Source organism: Vipera berus (assembly GCF_964194415.1).
Source record: "Vipera berus genome assembly, chromosome: 4".
NCBI classification, from domain to species: Eukaryota; Metazoa; Chordata; class Lepidosauria; order Squamata; family Viperidae; genus Vipera; species Vipera berus.
Window position 1 is genome coordinate 75,917 of NC_138206.1, and position 21,414 is coordinate 97,330.

The following is a 21,414-nucleotide window of genomic DNA, read 5'->3' on the forward strand; positions in this document are numbered from 1 at the left end:
GACACCCTTTGAAAGGAGTAAACCAGAGGTCCTGTATGGGTCTCTGTGAGGAATATGCTGAACATCTGATGGATAAAATCACTCAGGCTTTCCAAGGTTTTCTGGAAGGGAGGGAGCTGTTAAGTTTGGCCACTTCTGTGTTAGATCCATGCCCCTCCTAGCAGGCCAAAGCTGCCCAGGAAGTGTGTGTGTGGGGGAGAGAATGTGTAATTGGCTAATTCTTCCTTGAGGGAGGGGTGGTCCCATCAGCTATTAAGGAGGTGGCCCGTTTCTCACTTGATCCCGCCCATCTGGACAGTTGTTATCCAGCCTACAAGACGAGATCTTGTAGGATGTCAGGACCCACCTCAATCCACATCTTAGGAAATAAGAACTCTTGGATGCAAGTTAGTCCAAAAGGAAAATGTTTACTAGGATGGAATCGATTGTGGGAATACAAGACGGAATCTGAGAAAAGTTACATTTCAATCCTATATAAACCATTCCCATTCCAGCCCCTCCCCTCATCCATTTGGTCAGGCTGTCGTCAGTTGCTAGGTGTCAGGTCCTTCCATGGGAAAGGGAACTCTCCTTGGTTTTATGGTTATTGCTTTCCTTTTCAGTTGTAAATGAAGATACAATCCAGACCTGTCTGTCCCCCTCCCTTCCCCCGTTAGAACATCCCCTGTTGTTTGAAAATCGCTTTAGTAACCATCCTTCCCCCCCCCCTCGGAGAGATGGCAGAATCCCCAGAAATAGCACGTTGTTCTACCTATACAATTATGAAATGTGATATAAATGGATTCTGACATAGGATCTCTTTCTGCCAGGACTCAGACCAAGGTAGGGGACCCAGAGAGTGTTGATGGCACCCTCGAATGATCTCTGCTGGTAACTAGAAGGGGTAGTACTTGCATCTTTGCTCTTGCCCTGTAAGTGGCTTTCAGGACCGTCAACCACGGCATTTTTCTGGACTGGCTTTGGGGGTTGGGGGTGGGGATCCCTGGGTTGTGCTGGCTTTCCTTCCTCTGGAGAAAGGTCCAGCCTTCAGCTCCTCTGCTGTGGGTGCCACAGGGCTCTGTCCCTTCTCCTCTCCTGATAATAAGATCCACATGAGACACTGGTTAAGCTGCTCTGCTGGTTTGGGGTAAAGTATCACCAAGTATGTGGGGGATACCCAGCTTTCCATCTTCCGCCCAGGGGCTCAGATGATGCTGCAGGCCTCCCTCTGCTGGCTGGGAGGGCCTGGATGAGGCACAGCAGGCCAGTTCCACCCAAGCAAGGCCGAGTGACTTTGGGAGTTTCAACCAAGGATCTTCCACCTTTGGTTTTGGATGGGATGACATGGACTCAGACCGTGCACAATCTATAGATCCCGTCTCCTGTTTGTGTTACCCTAGCAACCATGGATTGTAACATTGTCCTCAGCTGATGTGCACATTTTTAATTTTTGCAGTATGATGCAAATTTGTTTTTAATTTATTTTATGATAGTTTGCCACAAAGTTACTTGTCAAGATGGGTAACCATGCAAAGTGAATAAAATAAAGAAACTGAAGATGCTAACTGGCATCTTTAAAGCATTCCATGGCACAAGATGTGGGAATTGTCATCTTTTATTTCTCCCTGTGTGCTAAGAATCAGTTCCTCCAGGGATCAACATAAAGCAATAATAGCGCTTTCCAGCTCTTCCCTCCCCCCACCCCCATGGCAGTGGGGTGAGCGCAAGGTGCCTGGGACTGTCGCTTGGAGGTCCTTCTCAGCCACTGTCCCTCTTTCTGTGAAATCACATTTCTTCTGAGATCAGATGAACCCAGCACTCTTGAATTTCCCAAAAGTGATGAGTGCTGACAAGCAAGGCGTAGAGTTAAAGGCAAGAGGGCTGCAAATCCCTTTGACCGGATGGGTCATGATGGCCAGCTGCTAAAAGCCCAGTGTGTCCAGCAGCCTCATCTGGTCGTGGAAGGATAGGGCAAGACCAGGAAGGGAGTCCCAAATTGTGGGAAGGAGAGCGTGCCAGGATTGCAGGCAGCCCCTTCTGCATCTGAATTAAATATTGTGAGAAACCCAGCATCAGAAGACAGGGAGACTGGATTTATGGTTGCTGTAAGAAACACCAACATCCTTGGGTATTCTGAAGGTTGGTTGGCTAGAAGTGGGGAGCCCGGGTGGGCTTTTTCACTTCATCCTAATGCAGAGGTGGGAAAGGTTTTCTGTTTTCCCCTCAAACCCTAAAGCGCATGTGGGGTTAGGCTGAAACAGGAAAGAAGATTTAACCAGCAAGGTATTCAAAAGACTTGTAATATAATAATAATAATAATAATAATAATAATAATAATAATAATAATAATAATAATAATAATAATAATAATAATAATAATAATGTTGGAAGGGACTTTGGAGGTCATCTAGTCAACCCCCTGCTCAGGCAGGAAACCCTATACCATTTTGGGCAAATGGCCGTCCAGTCTCTTCTTCAAAGCCTCCAGTGTTGGAGCACCCACAGCTTCTGGAGGCAGGCTGTTCCACTGGTTAATTGTTCTAACTGTCAGGAAGTTTCTCCTTAGTTCTGGGTTGCTTCTCTCCTTGATTAGTTTCCATCCGTTGCTTCTTGTCCTCTTTGGAGAATAGCTTGAGTTCCTCCTCTTTGTGGCAGCCCCTGAGATATTGGAACACTGCTATCATGTCCCCCCTCGATCTTCTCTTCATTAAACTAAACATACCCAATTCCAGCAGCCGTTCCTTATATGTTTTAGTCTCCAGTCCCCTAATCATCTTTGTTGCTTCTTCTTCTCTCTTTCTAGAGTCTCAACATCTTTTTTACATCATGGTGACCAAAACTGGATGCAGTATTCCAGGTGTGGCCTTACCAAGGCATTGTAAAGTGGTATTTGTACTTCACTTGATCTTGATTCTATTCCTCTGTTAATGCAGCCTAGCACTGTGTTGGCTTTTCTGGCAGCTGCTGGCTCATATTCAAGTGATTGTCCACTAGGACTCCGAGATCCCTCTCACAGTTACTACTATTGAGCAAGGTACCCCCTATACTATAGCTGTACATTTGGTTTTTCTTGCATGTGTAGAACCTTACTTTTTTCACCATTGAATTTCATTTTGTTAGATAGTGCCCAGTGTTCAAGTCTATCCAGATCCTCCTGTATCTTAAGCTTGTCTTCTGGAGTGTTGGCTATTCCTGCCAGCTTGATGTCGTCTGCAAATTTGATGAGTTCCCCATTTATCCCTTCATCCAAATCGTTGATGAAAAATGTTGAAGAGCACTGGGCCCAGGACAGAGCCATGGGGCACCCCACTACATTCGTCCCTCCATGTAGATGCGGTTCCATTGAGGACCACACGCTGAGTACGGCCGGTCAGCCAGCTACGAATCCATCTGGTGGTGATTCTGTCTAACCCACATTTTTCTATCTTATCAAGTAGACACTTTTATCAAATGCCTTACTGAAGTCCAAGTAAATTATATCCACAGCATTCCTCTGATCCACTGATTTTGTCACTTGGTCAAAGAATGCAATAAGATTTGTCTGGCATGATCTGTTTTTGACAAACCCACGTTGGCTTTTAGTAATGACTTTGTTTGCCTCTAAGTGCTCGCTGATTCATTGCTTCATTATCTTTTCCAGAATCTTCCCAGGTATTGAGGTCAGGCTGACAGGTCTGTAATTTCCTGGATCCATTTCTTTTCCTTTTTTGAAGATGGAAACTACACCAGCTCTTTTCCAATCCTCTGGTAGTTCCCCAGTGCTCCAGGATCTTTGAAAAATATAGTTCAGCGGTTTTATATATATATATATACATATACACATACATACACATATACGTATATGTATATGTGTGGCAGTATGAAGTTCTCGAACTCTGGAAAGAATATAAAACAGCTGTTTATTGTTAAAATAGTTAAAACAGTAAAAACATCTATTTACAAACCTAAAACAACCTAGCTTTCGCTGGTCCACTGCCAGCGTCATGAGGGTAAATGCTAGGGGGTGGGGAGTTTGTTTATAAACCTTGTTGACTCAGCGCCCTGCCCATTGATCGCGTAACAGGGCTGCCTGTCCTAACTAACCATAAATATCCTAGCTGTGCCGCGTCTCCTTGTGCATAGGGATTTAGGTGGCAAATCATTGCGAATGCAATCACGCAGAAAAGCCAGCTTCCGGTAGTTGACGGTCTCCCGTTTAGCAAGGGTCTCCCATCTCCTAGCTTGGAGCAAGGCTGCCCATCTGTAAATGTCCTTAATAATTATAAAAATGCAAATTATTATTAAGGACATTTACGGACGAGCAGCCTTGCTCCAGGCTAGGAGATGGGAGGTCAGGCTGATAGGTCTGTAATTTCCTGGATCCTTTTCCCCCCTTTTTTGAAGATGGGAACTACATCAGCTCCCTGTCGATATCTGGCTGCATTTCTCTCTCACACACACATTCACAGAGCGCAAATGGCTCCTTAGCCTGCCATATTTGTTTTTGCATTATGCCTTTATTATTTTTACAAATGACCCAAGACAGCAAATGTATCCACCACCACCCTCCTTTTTCTCCTACAACAACAATCCTGTGATGTGGGCTGGGCTAAGGACTGGCCAATCACCCAGGGGGGTATCAAACTCAACTTCATTGTGGTTATGGGGGGGTTCCTTCCTTTTCCCCTCCCACCCTGCCCCTCTCCTTCTCCTTCCCATCTCCTTCCTTCCTTCTCCCTTCCTCCCTTCGCTGATCCTGGCATTTCTGCTAAGCCCTGACAGCTGATCCGCACTTCTGCAGGGCTGTCAGGGCTCAGCAGAAGCGCCAGGATCGGTGCTGGGCTCCAGCTGATCGGCTCTTCTTCTGGGCTCAGAGGAAGCGCCGATCAGCTGGACTTCCCCAGACAACACCTGCTTTCTAAACAGCGCTAAATAGGCCGCTCACTAACACGCTCGGCATGTTTTTCTTATTGAAAAGTTTTACAGTACATTTTTAAATACAAAACCCCTCCCCTCCCCCTCCCCTCTCCCCAAACCTCCCCAACTCTCCCCTCCCTCCCCTCCCCTACTTCCCAGAGCTAAATACAGGGTATAAAAATACAAACAAGCATAATCTAAAATATGCAAACAACAATAAAATATTAAATTCTATCGCACTTTAACTCTTAATAAAATAACTACAAGCTAGTTATACATCATATAAATCCACTATTTATTCAAATGCTAAGTGAAACTTTTTAGTCCCATATTTATTCTGGAAATAATCAATCCATCTTCTCCACTCCACAATATACCTTTGTTGCGATTGGTCTTTCAAATACGCTGAAATCTTTGCCATTTCCGCCAAATTGGAGACTTTTAAAGTCCATTCTTCTATAGTCGGCAGTTCTTCCTTCTTCCAATATTGCGCTACTAAAAGTCTCACTGCCGTAATTAAATTCAACATCAGCTTAGTGTCCACAACGGTAGTATCTGTGATAATGCCCAATAAAAACAATTGCGAACAAAACTTTATCCTTTTCTTGAATATTTTTTGCATATTCCACCAAATTTTAATCCAAAATGCTTTAACCCTTTTACAAGTCCACCATATATGAAAATACGTTGCATCCTCACAGCCACACCTCCAACATTTGGGCTGACAGTTCAGATACATCCTTGCTAATTTTTTAGGATCTAAATGCCACCTATAAAACATTTTATAAAAGTTCTCTCTTAAATTTTGGGCCTGTGTAAATTTTACATTTCTCACCCAGATCTTTTCCCAAGTATCCATTGTGATAACTTCTTGAAAATTCTGAGCCCATTTTATCATGGCATGTTTTCAGGGGAAGGGCGAGTTAGCAAGCAGCCTGTTTTCGGGGGAAGGGCGAGTGAGGTAGTTGGGCAGGAGCCCCAAGATCGGCATGCGCTTCTGCAGGGCTATGGGTGCTGGAATCCACCACTGATCCTGGCGCTTCCGCTGAGCCCTGAAGAAGCGCCAATCAGCTGGAGCCCAGCACTGATCCTGGTGCTTCCGCTGAGCACTGACAGCCCTGCAAAAGAGCGGATCAGCTGTCAGGGCTCAGCAAAAGTGCCAGGATCAAGGAAGGCAGGCGATGGGAATGAGAAGGAGGGAGGCAGGGTGGGAGGGAAAAAGGAACCCCCCCCATAACCACAATGCTAATGCGGGCCTCAGTGAAATTGAGTTTGATAAAATGTTAAGTGAATCTGGCTTCCCCATTGACTTTGCTTGTCAAAAGGTTGCAAAAGGGTGTCACATGACCTTGAGACACTGCAGCCATCGTAAATGTGAATCAGTTGCCAAGCATCAGAATGTAAATCACATGACCCTGGGAACTGCCATATCCTAAATTAAGTGGCACAATGGGAGAAAAGGTTGAAAAGCCCTGGACTAGATGACCTCCAAGGTCCCTTCCAGCGCTGGTATTCTGTATTTTGTAGCTGGGCTGCGGATGGAGAAGACCAAGGGAAGGTGTGCGGAGTCCGCTTGAAGACCGGCGGTTCAGCTACTCTCGAGCACAGATGGACCCCGGACGGGGCCCACCCCAGTCCTCCGGCGGGCCAGGCCGCCCCACCACCCCGACCCCGCGCAGGCGCCGCCGGGGGAGGCACCGACCCTCCCAAGACGACTCTGTCCACCTCCTCCGGCCCCCGCGGCTCCCCGAGTGCTGCAGCGGAGCTTCGGGCGGGCTCTTCCCTAGAATGAATCGATCCCCCCTCGCCCCCCGCAGGCCAGCAGCGTCTGCGGCAAGGAAGGCGGGACGGGGAGGGGGGACGCCGTCGTCGCCGCTGTCCGACGGGGGGAAACCGCAACTGCAGAAGGAGACGGGCTCCTCCAAGCAGCGAGTCCCGTCCGAGCGACGGCTCCAGAGAAGAGAGGGAGCCTCCCCGGCAGCTCGCGAAAGACCCGCCGCCGCACCGGCAGCCTCGGCACCCGCCGCCGGGAGGAGCCGGAACCTTAGCGCGGCCTCTGAGCACGCGCAAAGGGCCGCATCTCCGCCCCCAGTCACGTGACAGCAGGCGCCTGACTCGGGGCAGTTTCGGTGAGGATGGCGCGATCGGAGCCCCGGGGCGCAGCGAGCGCGGTGGGCGGCGGTCGGTCGGAGGGGGGCGGCCGGAGGGGGCGGCCGGTCGTCCTCGCCTGTCTGGATCCCCCTCCGCCGCCCCGTCCCGCCCCGTCCAGGCGCCCCCGCTTGCCGGCGCCCCCGCTGCTGCTGTTGCTGCTCTCGCCTGCCTTCCTCCGCTCCAGCGCCGCCGCCGCCGCCCCGGCTCCGGAGCCGGACCAGCCCTTCCGGTGAGCGAGAAGCTCGAGGGTGAAGCCGGGAGGGGCTGCGGGCTTGGCAGGAGGCTTGGCCGGGCCGGAGCATCAGTCCGGTCCGGTCACACCGGGGCTGGATTCCGGCCCGCCCCTGCAGAACTGCCGGGACTCCCGGCCCGTGACCACCTCCGTCTCCTCCCAGGATCCCCGACGGGTGGTCCTCCCTGGGCCGCGTGGCCCCCTCCGAGCGCATAAGCCTGACTTTTGCGCTTCGGCAACGGAACGTGGAGCGGCTGAGCGAGCTGGTGCGCCGCGTCTCCTCGCCCGACTCGCCCGACTACGGTAGAGGCGCCCGCTGCGGCTCCGACTGAGTACTCCCGCCTGCCTGCGGGAGCTGTTTTTGGGGGCCCAGATCCGACTTCCAGCCGGATAGCCCGGGACCCTAGAAGCGGGTGTCTGGTTGAGGAGCCTCGACCCCCCAGCAGCCGTCTCCTCCTGGGGAGGCCGTAGGAGACCCCCGTCTGTGTCCCAAGGAGAGCCCTGGAGGGGAGGCTGAGGGACAGAGGAGTGCTGCACAACCAGCCTCCCCCCCACGTCCTGTGGGGATGTAGGACAGAACCGCCCCCTGAAGACCACCTGCCTCTTCTCTCCACCCCTTGCGCAGGGCACTTCCTCTCGCTGGCAGAGGTGAGCGCCTTGGTCTCCCCCTCTCCTCTGACGCTGGGCAGCGTGGACAAGTGCCTGGCGACTCACGGGGTCCGCGACTGCCAGAGAGTCAGCACTCTGGACTTCCTGCAGTGCTCGATGCCAGCCAGGTGAGTTGGGCCAGGTCTGGGGAGGCTGGCTGGCCAGCCTGCAAGAAGATTGGAGGGACTGAGCTCTGGATTTCCCTCCGCAGCACCGCTGAGCGCCTGTTCCCGGGAGCGCAGTTCCACCGTTACGCGAAAGACGCTCGCACGGTCATAAGGTCCCCTCTGCCTTACCTGCTTGATCGGGAGCTAGCAGACCATGTGGATTTTGGTAGGGGGCCGGGGGGGGGCTCAGGCGGCTGAGTTTTGTTGGGTGGGCCTCATCTGTAGGCAACAGTAACCTCCCTTTTCTGTCTTGCCCCTTCTAAGTGGGGGGGCTGCACCGTTTCCCAGCCGAACGGAAGGTGGTGAGCCGGGCCTGGGCCGTGGAGAAGTCACCAGTGGGAGGACAGGACGGGCGGTCCAGTTTCCACCTGGGCGTGACCCCGGCAGTGCTCCGCCAGCGATACAACCTGACCCGGGTGGATGCGGGCAACTTCTCGCACAACAGCCAGGCCTGTGCCCAGGTAGGGGCCTGACCTTTCTGCTTGGCCTTTGGAGGGCAGGGGGCTGGCAGGCCCATCTCAGGCCAGGCTGAGCTCTAGGCTGCTGCTGCTCTGGCCAGGCCGCATCCCTGCCTGGCGGGCTCATCTCTGGGCTCTGCTGGAGGACAGCCGCTGAGCCCCACGGCTTCTTCTTTGCCAGTTCTTGGAGCAGTACTTCCGCCAGGCCGACCTGGCTGAATTCATGCAGCTGTTTGGCAGGACGTTCCCCCACCGCTCCCAGGTTGACCACGTCATTGGCCACCAGGGCTCTGGCTTAGCTGGCCTGGAGGCCAGTTTGGACGTGGAGTATCTCATGAGCACAGGAGCCAACATCTCCACCTGGGTCTTCAGCAATGCAGGTACTCACGTCTTCTCAGCCCAGTGCAGCTCTGCGGCCCAGCTGGGAACACCAGTTGGCAGGTGCCAGCCGAGGGTGGCCGTGTCTCCTGGCCTCGGCCACTGCTGCTGGGGGGGCAGTTAGGGAAGGAGCAGTGGGGATCTGGTCTGGCTGCCCCAGGAGAGGCCAGAGGCTGTGGGGAAGGGGCTTTGTGGAGCTGGGGAGGGCTGCCTGGATGAAGGCGGCTCCCGCTCCTCCTCTGTGGCCCTGCCAGGTCGCCACGAGAGCCAGGAACCCTTCCTGCAGTGGCTGCTCCTGCTCAGCAACACCAGTGAGCTGCCGTGGGTCCACTCGGTCAGCTACGGGGATGATGAGGACAGCCTCTCCCAGGCCTACATGAAGCGGGTAAACACAGAGTTCATGAAGGCAGCTGCCCGCGGCATCACCGTCCTGTTTGCCTCAGGTGCGTGCAGGCCTCCCCCCACCCCCAGGCTGGGGACAAAGGCCCGCCAACCCCGTGCCCAGACGCCACTTCAGGGCAGCAAGCAGGAGGCCAGGGCAGCCATGCCAAGGCGAGCAGCGGGTGGCAAGCCCTGGTTGGGACATAAGGAGGGCTCCCGGCAGGGCCTCTTCTCCCCCGCTTCCTCGATCCTGGTTTGTCCTCCTTAAAAAACCATCATTCAATCCCGTCTGCCTGGACAACTTTCACCCAGTCTCCCATCTTTTGGGAGGGAGGGAGGGAGGGAGGGAGGGAGGGAGGGAGGGAGGGAGGGAGGGAGGGAGGGAGGGAGGGAGAGAGAGAGAGAGAGAGAGAGAGAGAGAGAGAGAGAGAGAGAGAGAGAGAGAGAGAGAGAGAGAGAGAGAGACTGAAGGCCTGGCCCTGCTGAGAAGCCTGGGGTCCAGATGGGCCGGTTCCACGCTGGAGGGGGCTGCTGGATTGATGGCAGACTCCACCTCCCCCCCCTTGCACCCTGCTCTCCCCCCGCCCATCTTTTTGGTTATCATAGCTAGAGAGAGAAGATAACTTTTATTGTCATTTTTTACTGTGAGCATCCTGTGAGCACATATTAAAAATGAAATTCGGTTGCCTGTTCTCAAAAGAAAGCATATATCTACCCATGCACACACATAGCACACATATACACATGATATTTATATGCCTTCACCCATATATTTATATTTATATGTATATGTATATATGGGTGAAGGTATGTAAATGTATGTGCGGGTGTGTATATAAAATCTACGTAGCCTCATTGTGTTATTTTTCATTCTTTATTGTGCTATTTTATTTCTGTTTACACTCTTCATTTTTTCCTTTTTATTGTTGTAATCCACCTTACACCAGGGCGAGATAGGCGGCAAATTAACAAATAAATAAAAAAAATTAAGTGGCTGGAAATGGAGGAGGAAAGTGACCAGGGTTCCTTTGATCCCCTCCTGCAGGTGACTCTGGGGCCGGCTGCCGTGCCGTCTCGGGGGGGAAACACGTCTTCCGGCCCAGCTTCCCAGCCTCCAGGTGAACAGAAGGGCCCTGCGGCTGGGGGCTCTTTGGACCCTTTGTGCATCCAGCCCCTTTCCTCCGAAGCGACGGGCTGGGCAGCAGGCGAGGGAGGGGCTGCCGCTGGGGGTTGGAGGTGGCAGCGAAGAGCAGCAGAATTTGATCGGCCTGCCTCTTGCCTGCCCTTGCCCCAGGCCCACAAGCGCCCGTGGTGCAGGCGGCCACTCCCATTGGGTGGGCTCCTGTCCCTGCCTCGGGTCGGATGGGTGGCTGGAGGGCCGGGCCACAAAGCTGCACCTGCTTTACAGCCCTTACGTGACGACCGTTGGGGGCACGGCCTTCCGGCAGCCCTTCCTGGTAGGTGCTGAGGTGGCAGACTACATCAGCGGAGGAGGGTTCAGCAACGTCTTCCCCATGCCCGACTACCAGGTGAGTCAAGAGGCAGAGCCATCCCATCCCCCAACCCCCCAGCAGTGGCAGTGAGAGGCCTTTGGTTGCAAAGCACAACAGCTGTGGCTGGCAAGCGGCCCACAGGTCCTTGTGGGGCAGGAGGCAGCCTGTTGGAGTTGCAGACAGGCTGCCCCCTTTTTCTGCCCACAGGTAACGGCCGTGAAGCGTTTCCTGAGCACGTCGCCTCAGCTGCCCCCCGCCAGCTATTACAACAGCACAGGCAGAGCTTATCCGGATTTGGCGGCCCTCTCGGACAACTACTGGGTGGTGACCAACCACATCCCCATGCCCTGGGTCTCGGGCACCTCTGTGCGTATGCAGCCCTCGCTGCCGGCCTTCTCCCAGGGCCTCGGCTGTCTGTCTGCTGGGCTGGGGGAGCCCGCTGGCCGCTGGTGACCTTCCTGCTTCCTCCCCCAGGCCTCCACTCCCGTGGTGGGGGGCATCATTGCCCTGATTAACGACTGGCGCTTCCAGCGAGGGCTGCCTGCCTTGGGCTTCCTCAACCCAGCCCTGTACCGGCTCCAAGAAGGAGGAAACAGCACCGCCCTCTACGACGTGAGTGCCTGCGGGGTGGGTGGGGTGTGTGCAGTTCTCGGCCTGGGGTGCAGCTTGGAGCCCGATCCCTGGCGGGCAGCCCATGATCTTGCTGTCAGGCATGGCAACTAGAAAGAGAGAAGCGGGCTTGGCTGAGTGGGATCCTGAATATTGGGCTGGTGATAAAAGCCCCCCTTCCTTTGCCTCCCCCCAGGTGACCCATGGATGCCATCTGTCCTGCCTGGATGCTGCTGTGCAAGGCCAGGGCTTCTGTGCCGCCCCTGCTTGGGACCCCGTCACAGGCTGGGGAACCCCCAACTTTCCTCAGCTGCTGCGTGGCCTCCTGGGCTAGCATGACGTGGTGGCCTGCTCTGCAATCAGGATGGGGGGGGAGGGAATGGATGGTATGTGGGGGGGGGGGCGTGGTTGGTGACTTGGAGGCTACAGTGGCACATGGGTGGTGGTGGTTATCCTCCTGCCCTGAGGGGTTCCTCTTTTCCAAGTGGGAAGTGTGGTGGAGGTGGTCTTGTCGAGGACTAATCCAAGTGATCAGTGGCTGGAGACCGGTCACTGCCAGCCATACAACGTGGTCTTTGGGGCTCATGGGGGCAAAGGAAGTGGGGTGTGGGTGTGTTAGTGCTATGCAAAGGTTTTCAAAGTGCTTTGAATGCAGAATCCTATTTTAGGTGTGAAATGTGATGTTGCCAGTACGTGATACGTTGGGAGGCTTGCGACAGACCCCCACCCTCTTTTGAGCACAAATGCCCCAACCACCAGCTTCCCATTAGTCTCTGGGCACTGCACAGTCCCTGGCCCCCCTAGAAACCTTGGGGCTGGGTAGGGACGCTTCAGATCACACAGCTATATTTGGGGCAAGAGGCTGTCCTGGTCCACCATGAAGAAATTGTCCCAAATCCCAGGTCAGGTGGTGCTGTTGAAGCTGTCAAGTCCAAGCCCTACTCACGGCAGGAATTCATACAAGCCTTATCGGACATGGCTTGACCGCATCACCCCCACCTCTCCCAAAGCAAGGTCCGCTGTCCGGTCACCTGCCTCCCTGAAACTTAAATCCACGGTTTTGTCTTCTACACACTGGAATAAAGGGCGTCCTGGAACTCCGAAGTGCCCCAGAAGGAGGCGACCGGGGTCTTTCTCTCCTGCTGACTCTCTTCAGGCTAGGAGCTTCCCATTGTCCACAGGCCAGGACCACTCCTGCCAGCACGGACAGGACAGGGCGAGCCACCGTCGTGTATAAGAGGCCCCTCGCTTCCTTCCAGCACTGATTACCTAGTTTGATCGTGAAATGCCCACAAGGAAACCACCAAGCTAGAGAGCGCCAAGGCCCCCTAGTGCCCACTTTCTTTGTCATCTGTCTTGGTTTCCAGGCCCCGGGCCGTCTCTCCCCTCTGACCTGCTCCAAGTTCTCTGAATCCTACCATGCGTTGCCCAGAGCTGAGCAGATCACATAAAGGAGGAAAAACCAAAGTGGTTATTTCTCAAAATCTAAAGAAGCTGCATATTGTAGAAACTGCTTGTGTCGGTTGGGCCTCGAGTTGCATTTGCCCTTTTGGTGGCCGGTGGACACGGCGGCCTCAGGTCCCAAAGGTAAAGGGGGGTGGGTATTCCTTGTCCCGCCCAATTTTGTATTATGTACAGATTTGAAAAGTATTTTCTCCATTAAGATAATTAATAAAATACTGAAAAATAAAAGAACCCGGACTGATCCTTTGGGCACTAAAAATATTTTCCCAATTTGATGAGAATTCATTGGGTGTTTTGAAAACTTATTTTTAAGCCGGCCACGCCTATCGTGCCATGTTTTACTACTGCTAAGCTTGTAAGCCGCCCTGAGTCTTCGGAGAAGGGCGGGATATAAATGGAATTAAAATAAAAAAAAATTAATATTATGGGCTGCACGGTGAAAAGCTGCGCTGAAGTCAAGACGTCACTTACCCTACGGCAGACGGGGGGGGGGAGGAGCAGCAGCAGCCCCGGGGGGGGAGGGAATTAGGGCGGGCGTTTTCCCAACCGGGAGGCCCGGATCGAGAGACGGCGCAGCCCCGGGGAGGGTGGGTTCATGGGGGACGCAGCCGGGGGCCCACCGAGATTCGCCCGGGCAGCTTAGAAAGCTTTTGCTTGGCCAGATTCTGCCCAATCAGGTGCCAGCAAGGAAAGCGGGCGGGGCTCGCCGGATCCGGGCACGGGAGGTTTTGCCCCGACCTGCCAGAAGCGGCTCGAAGCGGCAGCGGCGGCTGTTATTCGGGGTCCTTCGGGGCTCTCCCTCCAGTGGCTGCAGGCCCGGTTCGGCCGGCGTCGGTGTCGGCATCAGCCGGGCCGTCTCCGAGCTCTTCCGGGCCCGACAGAGGGAAGCCACGCGCGGACCGGAGCATAAAGGAGCCCCGCCCCGCAAGCCCCGCCCCGCGAGCGGAGGGCAGGAGCCGCGTCCGCCCCGCCCCGCTTCCGAGCGTCGGCGCGCCTGCGCAGAAGCCGCCTCGCCGCCGCCGCCGCCGCCGGAGCTCGCCGCATCCATGAGCGCCAGCGGGGCGGGAACTAGCAGCGGAGGCGGCGGCGGGTCCGGCACGGGAGGGGGCGTCGCGGAGCCCGACCCCAGCCCCGCGGCGCCCGCGGCCCTCCCGCCGCCGCCCCCGCCGCCCCTCGCCGCTTCCGCCGGGGACGCGGGCGCCAAGGGCAGCCCGGGCGCGGCGGGGGTGGCCGGCGGGCCGGCTGGTGAGTGACGGGCCGCGGGGGGGACGGGGGGGACGGGGGAGACGGGGCCCCGCGCCGCCCGGCCGCTCTCACGCCTCCCTCCCCCCGCAGGCCTCGCCGCCGCCTCCCTGGCGCAGCCCGTCGAGGGCCCGCCGCCGCCCGTGCCCAACGGAGTCTTCGCGCCGCCCGCGGGCGCCGCCAATGGGGAGGCCAAGCCCGCCGCCGCCGCCGCCGCCCCACCGCTCGGCTCGGCTTCGTCCGGCGCGCCGCTCGTGGACTTCCTGCTGCAGCTGGAGGACTACACGCCCACGGTGGGTACCGGGGGTGGCGGCTGTGGGTGGCGGCCCGTTCCCGCCTGACTTTGCCCCGCGCTTGCAGATCCCGGACGCCGTGACCGGCTACTACCTGAACCGCGCCGGCTTCGAGGCGTCGGACCCGCGCATGTAAGTGTGGCGGGGATCCCAGGGCCCCTGGGCGAGTCCGGCCGAGCCGAGCCAAGCCTCCTTCCCTTCCCTTCCCTTAGCATCCGGCTGGTCTCGCTGGCGGCCCAGAAGTTCATCTCGGACGTGGCCAACGACGCCCTGCAGCACTGCAAGATGAAGGGCACGGCGTCCTGCAGTTCCCGCAACAAGAGCAAGGTGGGTGGGTGTGTGTGGGTGGGGCGCTTTGGGGAGCAGGCACTGACCCCTCAACTGCTGCCGCCTCTTTTCCCAGGACAAGAAGCACACGCTGACCATGGAGGACCTGGCCCCTGCGCTGGCAGAGTATGGCATCAACGTGAAGAAGCCCCATTATTTCACCTGAAGGTCCTTCTCCCACCCCATTCTATTAAAAGTTTATCTTTGCCACCCGCCCCCATTTGCTTCGGTTTCTGGCAGGACTCCCTGCCGTCCTGTCATCGGGTGCTCTGCTGCTGCGGTATTCCTGGCCGGCACGGCTGGTGGGCAGAGGATCTCCACTGAATGGAGGCGAATGTCCACTGAACGGGGTCAAGCCTTGCTGGTGCCTCCCTCAGCATCAGTCCTCTCCCGAGGGCGGGCCTTAACGCCAGCATCCCCAGTGCCCTACAGCCTTCATGATTACGGAGCACCCACCCCAGGGGTCAGCAACAGGGGCTGCCCTCTTGGATGAGTGGCGTATCCTACCTCTCTTCCCCAGTTGTTGGAGGCAGCCGGCAGGCAAAGTCACCCCCCTCCCCTGCAGCCTTTTGTTCTGGCGGGGGGGCACTCTGCCCAGCTGCCTGTTGGCAAGGGGAAAAGGTGCCCCTTGCAGACCAGCGGCTTCTCTGTGGCCAAAGGATCACGGCCACAGGCTGGACGCTGCCGCCTTTGCAGATGCAGGTGCCTGCACTGGTTCAGAGGCCGCTTAGCTGGGCAGCCCTTAATGGCCCGGATCCCCTCCCTGTGGAAGCAGCACAGAAGTCCCTCCTCCTTCAGTGACAGCTGTTTATTTGGGCCACAGGGGACTTTGTCCCGGGCCTGTGTAGAAAAGATAAAAACTGTAGCATAGCCAGGCGGGAGTGCTGGGTGGTCTGGGCACAAGAGGTGGCCAGAGATGATATGGGGCGTGAAGGCAGTAGGGAAGAGTGCCAGGCTGAGCAGCGCCTTGCCAGAGCCTGCCCTCAGCGGGTGGCCCCCCAATCCGTACCGTGCGCAGGGAGCCCTCCGGGCCGCAGCTCTTCCTGAAGGCACTTAGGACCGGCCAGTGGCTGCCAGACGGGCCCCTCACTTCTCCTGCATCTTTTCAAGAATAGGGACAATCATGTCAAATTTGGGGCGCTTGGCAGGGTCTTCATTCATGCAGATCTTCATCAGCTTGCAAATATGAGGGGAGATGCCGGGGGGGATGGTGGGTCGCAGCCCCTCCAGGGCGACCTGCAAAGAGACACCAGAACTCGCTGGCACCCACTGGGCAGCCGGGCAGGACCCTTTCGTCCCCCCCCCCCCGGCCAAAGCTCACCTTCATGCCGATCTCCATGTTGGAGAGGTCAGCGAATGGCACTTCCCGGGTCACCAGTTCCCAGAGGAGCACCGCAAAACTCCACATGTCTGCCGAGCGCCGGTTGATCTCCTCGGCCTTCTTCTGTAGAGCTGTGAAGGAGGGGGAAGGTTGGAGGAGCTGCCCGGGAGAAGCTGCAGATGGGCTCAGCTGGGGAAGCAGAGAAGCCCTTCTTGTGGTTCCCCCCCCCCCCCCCGGCTCACCTTCCGGAGCCACCCAGGCTGGGGCATACATCCTGCCCGGACACTGGAAGGAAAACTTCACATCCGCCATGCCGATCCTGGCCGTCATGTCCTCGTCTATCTGTTCCGGGCAAGAGACGGGTGAGGCTGTGCCCTGACTCCACTGCCCAGTGTGCCAAACTCCCTCTCTGCCCCCGACTGACCATGATGCCACGGCTGTTCAGATAGTGGCGTGGGAGAAGCGGCTCCAAGGTGTGCAGGAAGGCCATTCCCCGAGAGACGTCCAGGGCAAATTTCACTGCCTGCGTTTGGTCCACCACAAAGTCTGGAGAGGGAGGGCGGGGGGCCACAAGGGACATAGGAGGGTCATCTTGGGCAAATGGGAGGTTACAAGACGGGAACTTGGGATGTGCCTTTGAGGCCATCCTGCCCCCCTCCTTACTCAAGGAGGGAGCCAAATTCAAGCCAAGGGGTGCCGGCTCTGCTGCCGAGCTGCTCTTAATCTCCCTGTGCCTTTAAGGGTTTATCAGAATCTGCCTTCCTGTCTCCAGTTCAGCGAGCCTGGCCTACCCTGGGCCAAGAGAGAGAGCGCGTCTCCTCTGCAGTGGGACAAAAGCTGAGCCCCACGGGCAGATCCATGGGGCCGGCACCCCACAGAAAGGCAGATGGGAAAATAAGCACAGCACCTTTCTGACTGAGCCTCGAGGAGAACTGATGGCCCGAAGCCCCTCTGGCAAGTCCTGACCCACCCGGGGCACGGTTCCCAGTCGGAGGCTTGGAGCAGCCCAGTCGCCTGGATGCCCCACTTCGGCTGCCAGGAGCGCCTCTCGCCCCACGTGCCCGTCCAGCCCGTCACTGGGGAAGATTTGCTCCTTCACCCACGGGAGTGGAAAGGAGCCCCTCCTTCCTGTTGCCCACCCCCACCGAAGCTTGGCTGAAGGGCACAAAATCACGCCCAAAATTAGAACGGGCGAGAGAAAGCAAGCAGCTCTGAGCAAGGGGTGCTGCCAATTCAGGCCTTGGCAGGGGTGTCCCAGCTGTGAACGCGTCCAAGCCACCTTCGGGTCAGTTGCCTGCTGGACTTTCCCTTTTAGTGATTTGTTCTGAATTCCCTTCTAGCCTTTTTACTTCACTTTTTGTAGAGATGTTGAGCCCGCTGCCCTTCCACGTTTCTCTAAGGAATTTCAGGCAAATGGGCATCAAAATCTCACGGTTTTGGCAGCTGTACTTCGACTGCTTTTTTACTGGCAGCAGTGGAAATACTTTCTGGTAAGCCAGCAGGGTCACTTTGCGCCCAGAGAAATTAGGGCTGCCGGTCCAGTGGAGTTACGCCCCAGGACTGCAGAGGAAGAAGGAAAAAGGCTACGAGAGACCCAGGCCCACCACCACCACCCCGGAGAGAAGGAAGGAGCACTCCAGCCCCAGAGAGGGCTGCCCACAGGCCCTCTGAAGACCAGCGCCGGCTCAGAGAGCAGCCACTGCAGACATGCAGTGGATGACCAGGCAGAGGCCGAGGGCCGGGTCAGTCAGCATGGCGTCACTTTGGACGACAATCTACACCCCCACAAGAAGACTTCCAAATCCAGCTCACACACACCCACCCTGCAATTTGACTCTTATCTGGTGCCAATTTGCCTGGACCATCAGGAGATTCTTTGTCAATGGTAGCATGGAATAAGCTTGGAGTACTTTGAAGTAAATTCCTCTCCTGCTTACTTGTGTCCGACAGACCTAATGCAAGGGAGGTGCTGGACATTGCCCCCCCTCCCCCATGGACAAGGTCAAAGGGATGCTTCAGGTTGTCCCGGGATGAGCTATTTTAATTTGGGGGAGGCTGCATGGCATACTTTGACCTGGCTGGACCTCAGCTTCCATAAGACACGGCTCAGTTGCAACTTGGGAGTTGTTTCTGTTGTGGGAACAGCCTAGCGCAGAGTGGCCAACGGTTTCACATAGCCGGTCAGTTACTTTGGGGCCTCTGCTACCTCCCACCCCTTGCTGGGCTGTAAGGAGCCCCCACCCCAGCCAGTGGCCAGACTCACTGGTGCCTTCGTGCAGCACGTTGTAAAGGGAGCCGTAGGGCATCCAGTGGGTGATGATGATGGGGTGTGGAGCAGGGGGCGACTGGCAGGCACCCAGCACCGGCAGCACGTTAGGGTGGGAGAAAATCCTGTGGGGAGAGACGGTTCGGGTCAGCTTCGTCACACCCAAAGGCAGGCCCGGGTGCTGCTTGAGGGAGAGGGGGGCAGGGCAGAGCCCCCCCATTCCTACACAGACACACCCTACCCCGTTCAGCTGCTGCTGCCACACCTGAGCTTGGGGTACTCCTCGTTGAAGTCCCGGCTCTTCCGGGTTGTCCAGTCACGGATCTTGAGGACCTTGATGACGATGTCATTCCCCTGCCAGCGCCCCTTCCAGAGCTGCAGGGAAGCAGAGGGATCAGGTCACCCGGTCGAGCTGGCTCAGGCAGGGATGGGGGAGCCCCCTCCCCATCTGTGCCGGGAGAGGGCAGGGCAGGGGAGCTGGAAACAGCACCTCTCCAGACTGGTTTTCGTTGAGTTTGTGGCCCAGGCTCAGCTGCCGGAAGTCAATCCCCGCCAGCTTGTTCAGGGTCCCGTTACCTAGGAAAGGAGAAAGGCTCAGGACCCTCCAGCTTGGCCCCCCGCTCTGACCCACAAGCCCCGCTTGCCTCCCTCTGGGAAGGCTGCCCCTTACGTGGTCGAGTCCGCGTGGTGCCTTTCCAAAACGTGTCTTTGTAGGGGACGCGGGTCAGGCTTTGGCCGGACTTCTCTGCACGCTCTGGAACAGCAGAGGGAGCGGTCAGGGAGGCCGGACAGCTTGAACTCCCCCCCTTCCCTCTTCTGGTCACTCCTTCCACCACACCACCCCAAATTTACCCAAGGAAACAGGGGGGGGCAGCAAACACAAAGATGGACTGAAAGAGCTCCGGGTTTTTGGCGGAACCCAGTTTTTGCCTTAAGACCAAGCGTGAATGAATCTAGAAGACAAACTCCTGGGACTGGAAGGGACCTCAGAGGTCTTCCAGTCCAACCCCTGCTCAAAGCAGGAGACCTTATGCAAAACCCCCAGTCAAATGGTTACCCAATCTCTTTTTGGAAGCCTCCAGCAAAGGAGCCCCCACAGCTCCGGGAGGGAAGTTGTTCCACCGAATAATTATTCTGTCAGAGAATTTGTTTCTTACAAACTTCTGCCTGTCGCTCTTTGTCCCACCTTCAGTCCTGAAGCACGTCAGCCCCCTCTGCTCTGTGGCGGCACCTGAAGTACTGGGAGAGAGCTGTCCTGTGCCCCCCTTCTCTTCAGAAGGCTCCCTCAGTCTTTACTCATTTCATTTCCTACGCTGCCCATCTCTCCCACAAGGTCCATCGTACTTCCTCCTCATCTTTGTTGCTCTCCTGTGCCTCTTTTCTAGGGCTGAGAATCTCTCTGGTGTCGGGGTGACCAGGACGGGACACAGTTTTTCTCATTAGTGCAGTATAAAGTGGTACTAGCACTGCTGTTGACATTATTCCAGGATTGTGTTGGCTATTTTGGCAGCTACAACCCATTGCTGCCTCAATGGTGGTTGACGAGCACACTTACGTCTCTCTCACAGTGAGTGCTCCCTAATGATTTTTATTCAGAATGAATTACTTGATGCTTTCTATTTTCAAATGGGCAGAGAAGTGCCTCTCCCAAATTCAGGGATGAAATTCTTAAGAGCTCTACACCAAACTTGGGTTGCCTGAGTTTCAAGGCGACAGCCTGGTGACCAGCTTCACACAAGGGGCCGCAAGGAAAAGAACCGCTCTTGGCGCTGGCAAACAGGGCAGGTCCTCAGGCTAACTCTGTCCTCCCCACCAAGGAGTAGCAGTAGAAGGAAGAAGTCATCAGAGGTCAGCTGGAAGAGGGGCGCACCTCTCAGTGTGTCCCGCAGGGGCTCTTTGGCCTTGTCCAGGGGCGTCTCTCCGTATTTGTTGCAGATGCTGACAAGCGCCCCACTGGCTACCAGGTCCTGGCAGCAACAGGGAGGGAAGGTGAGGCAGGGAGACAACCCCTACTTGCAACCCAACCGACCCGGGGTTATGGCCAGGCTCGGCACAGCCGGGCCGGCCAGTCACCGCCACAGGCACCTAGAAGCCCCCACTCACCTCCGCCACCTGCTCTTGGGCCCAGAAACAGGCGTAATGGAGAGGGGTGTTGCCATGCTCATTGGCAGCATTGATATCTGCCTTGAACTGGATCAGCTGCATCGGGAGAGAAGGGAAGGTTAGGGCATCAGGACCGCAACAGCTCCCTTCCCCCCCCCCCGCCTACCCCCCCCCCCGGGCAGGACGCAGCAGTGCCCAGGCAGGGCGCCCGGGGGTCCCCACCTTCTGGACGATGTCGCGGTGCCCGTGACTGGCAGCCAGGTGCAGGGGAGTGTCGTCTCCACGGTTCATGACGTTGATGCGGGCGCCGCGCATAACCAGCATGTCCACCACGCTGGAGCGCCCTTCGCGGCAAGCCCAGTGCAGGGGGCTGAAGCCATGGTCGTCCCTGGCAGGGAGGCAGGAAGCGAGGGAAGCGGTCGCGGGAGGGAGGGACGGAGGGAGGCAGCGCCCAGCCGCTCCCGCCCGCCCGCCCGCCCGCCTTCCTTCCCTCTTCTGCGGCCAGCGCCAGCGGGCGGCCCTTAAAAGGAGATCGCAGCGGGACAGGGAGGCGCTCCGGCCGGCCCCAGCCCCTGCCTCGCCTCGCCTGGGCCGGGGGTTGCGCGGAAGCCCCTCGGGGCCAGCGCCCACCGAGGAGAGGCCTGGTGCAGCCGCCGCCGCCGCCGCCCCCAGGCTCCCCGCTCGCCCGGCTCTCCCCTCCAGGCCCGCCGGCGGCTCAGCAGCGGCGCTCCCGGGAAAGCCGCGCCGCCGGAAAGCGCCGCCGGCCACGGCTCCCTCCTGCGCGGTCCCGGCCGCTCACCCACCCCTGGTTGAGGTCGTTCTCGGTGTTGTCCAGCCAGAGGCGCACGGCCACCGCGTTGCCCTCGCGGCACTGCGTGAAGATATCGTCCATCGCCCCGCGCGCTCCGCCGCCGCCTTCCCTGCGCGCGCCGGGTGTGGCTGCTCCGCGCCGCTCGCCCCGCCCGCCCGCCCGCCCAGCTGGAGCAGGCGGCGGCCAACCGGGCGC

General features: G+C 57.1%; 3 protein-coding genes across 6 annotated transcripts; 2 read left to right on the forward strand and 1 right to left on the reverse strand.

The window, feature by feature from the left end:
- Positions 1–6,987: 6,987 nt before the first annotated feature.
- Positions 6,988–13,087, forward strand: TPP1 (tripeptidyl peptidase 1). 4 transcript variants are annotated; one of them, XM_081326899.1, is made up of 12 exons: positions 6,988–7,255; positions 7,422–7,561; positions 7,884–8,034; positions 8,118–8,239; positions 8,338–8,534; positions 8,713–8,911; positions 9,164–9,352; positions 10,336–10,408; positions 10,699–10,819; positions 10,991–11,149; positions 11,258–11,395; positions 11,589–13,087. In XM_081326899.1, exons 1-12 carry the CDS (start codon positions 7,011–7,013, stop codon positions 11,724–11,726), a joined length of 1,872 nt encoding a protein of 623 aa, XP_081183025.1. In that variant the 5' UTR covers positions 6,988–7,010; the 3' UTR covers positions 11,727–13,087. The 4 variants fall into 4 exon arrangements, 3 of the variants coding, with proteins under 3 accessions (XP_081183025.1, XP_081183026.1, XP_081183027.1); XM_081326900.1 differs by lacking the exon at positions 9,164–9,352; XR_014026325.1 differs by lacking the exon at positions 11,589–13,087 and having other exon boundaries at positions 9,164–9,294; positions 10,336–10,819; positions 11,258–11,337.
- A 429-nt stretch (positions 13,088–13,516) lies between these two features.
- Positions 13,517–14,933, forward strand: TAF10 (TATA-box binding protein associated factor 10). Its single transcript, XM_081326284.1, is given in 6 exon segments — positions 13,517–14,105; positions 14,107–14,179; positions 14,182–14,391; positions 14,459–14,523; positions 14,604–14,718; positions 14,795–14,933. Coding segments are annotated over 6 exon segments (756 nt in total). The 5' UTR covers positions 13,517–13,902; the 3' UTR covers positions 14,885–14,933.
- Positions 14,934–15,507: 574 nt separating this feature from the next.
- Positions 15,508–21,385, reverse strand: ILK (integrin linked kinase). Its single transcript, XM_081327093.1, has 12 exons — positions 21,212–21,385; positions 20,631–20,796; positions 20,409–20,504; positions 20,176–20,272; positions 18,976–19,059; positions 18,796–18,881; positions 18,571–18,680; positions 18,303–18,430; positions 16,464–16,585; positions 16,282–16,381; positions 16,040–16,170; positions 15,508–15,954 (listed from the first exon to the last, which is right to left on the reverse strand). Exons 1-12 carry the CDS (start codon positions 21,298–21,300, stop codon positions 15,805–15,807), a joined length of 1,359 nt encoding a protein of 452 aa, XP_081183219.1. The 5' UTR covers positions 21,301–21,385; the 3' UTR covers positions 15,508–15,804.
- Positions 21,386–21,414: the final 29 nt, after the last annotated feature.

What these genes read in the sequence shown, in the direction of transcription:
- TPP1 (XM_081326899.1), top strand. Translation starts at nt 7,011, where the DNA reads ATGGCGCGATCGGAGCCCCGGGGCGCAGCGAGCGCGGTGGGCGGCGGT. An exon ending in GCCCGACTCGCCCGACTACG is followed by an intron (nt 7,562 to 7,883) that starts GTAGAGGCGCCC and finishes CCCCTTGCGCAG; the next exon opens with GGCACTTCCTCTCGCTGGCA. An exon ending in ACAGCACCGCCCTCTACGAC is followed by an intron (nt 11,396 to 11,588) that starts GTGAGTGCCTGC and finishes GCCTCCCCCCAG; the next exon opens with GTGACCCATGGATGCCATCT.
- ILK (XM_081327093.1), bottom strand. Translation starts at nt 21,300, where the DNA reads ATGGACGATATCTTCACGCAGTGCCGCGAGGGCAACGCGGTGGCCGTG. An exon ending in TGAACAGCCGTGGCATCATG is followed by an intron (nt 16,382 to 16,463) that starts GTCAGTCGGGGG and finishes TGCCCGGAACAG; the next exon opens with ATAGACGAGGACATGACGGC. An exon ending in ACATGGAGATCGGCATGAAG is followed by an intron (nt 15,955 to 16,039) that starts GTGAGCTTTGGC and finishes GTCTCTTTGCAG; the next exon opens with GTCGCCCTGGAGGGGCTGCG.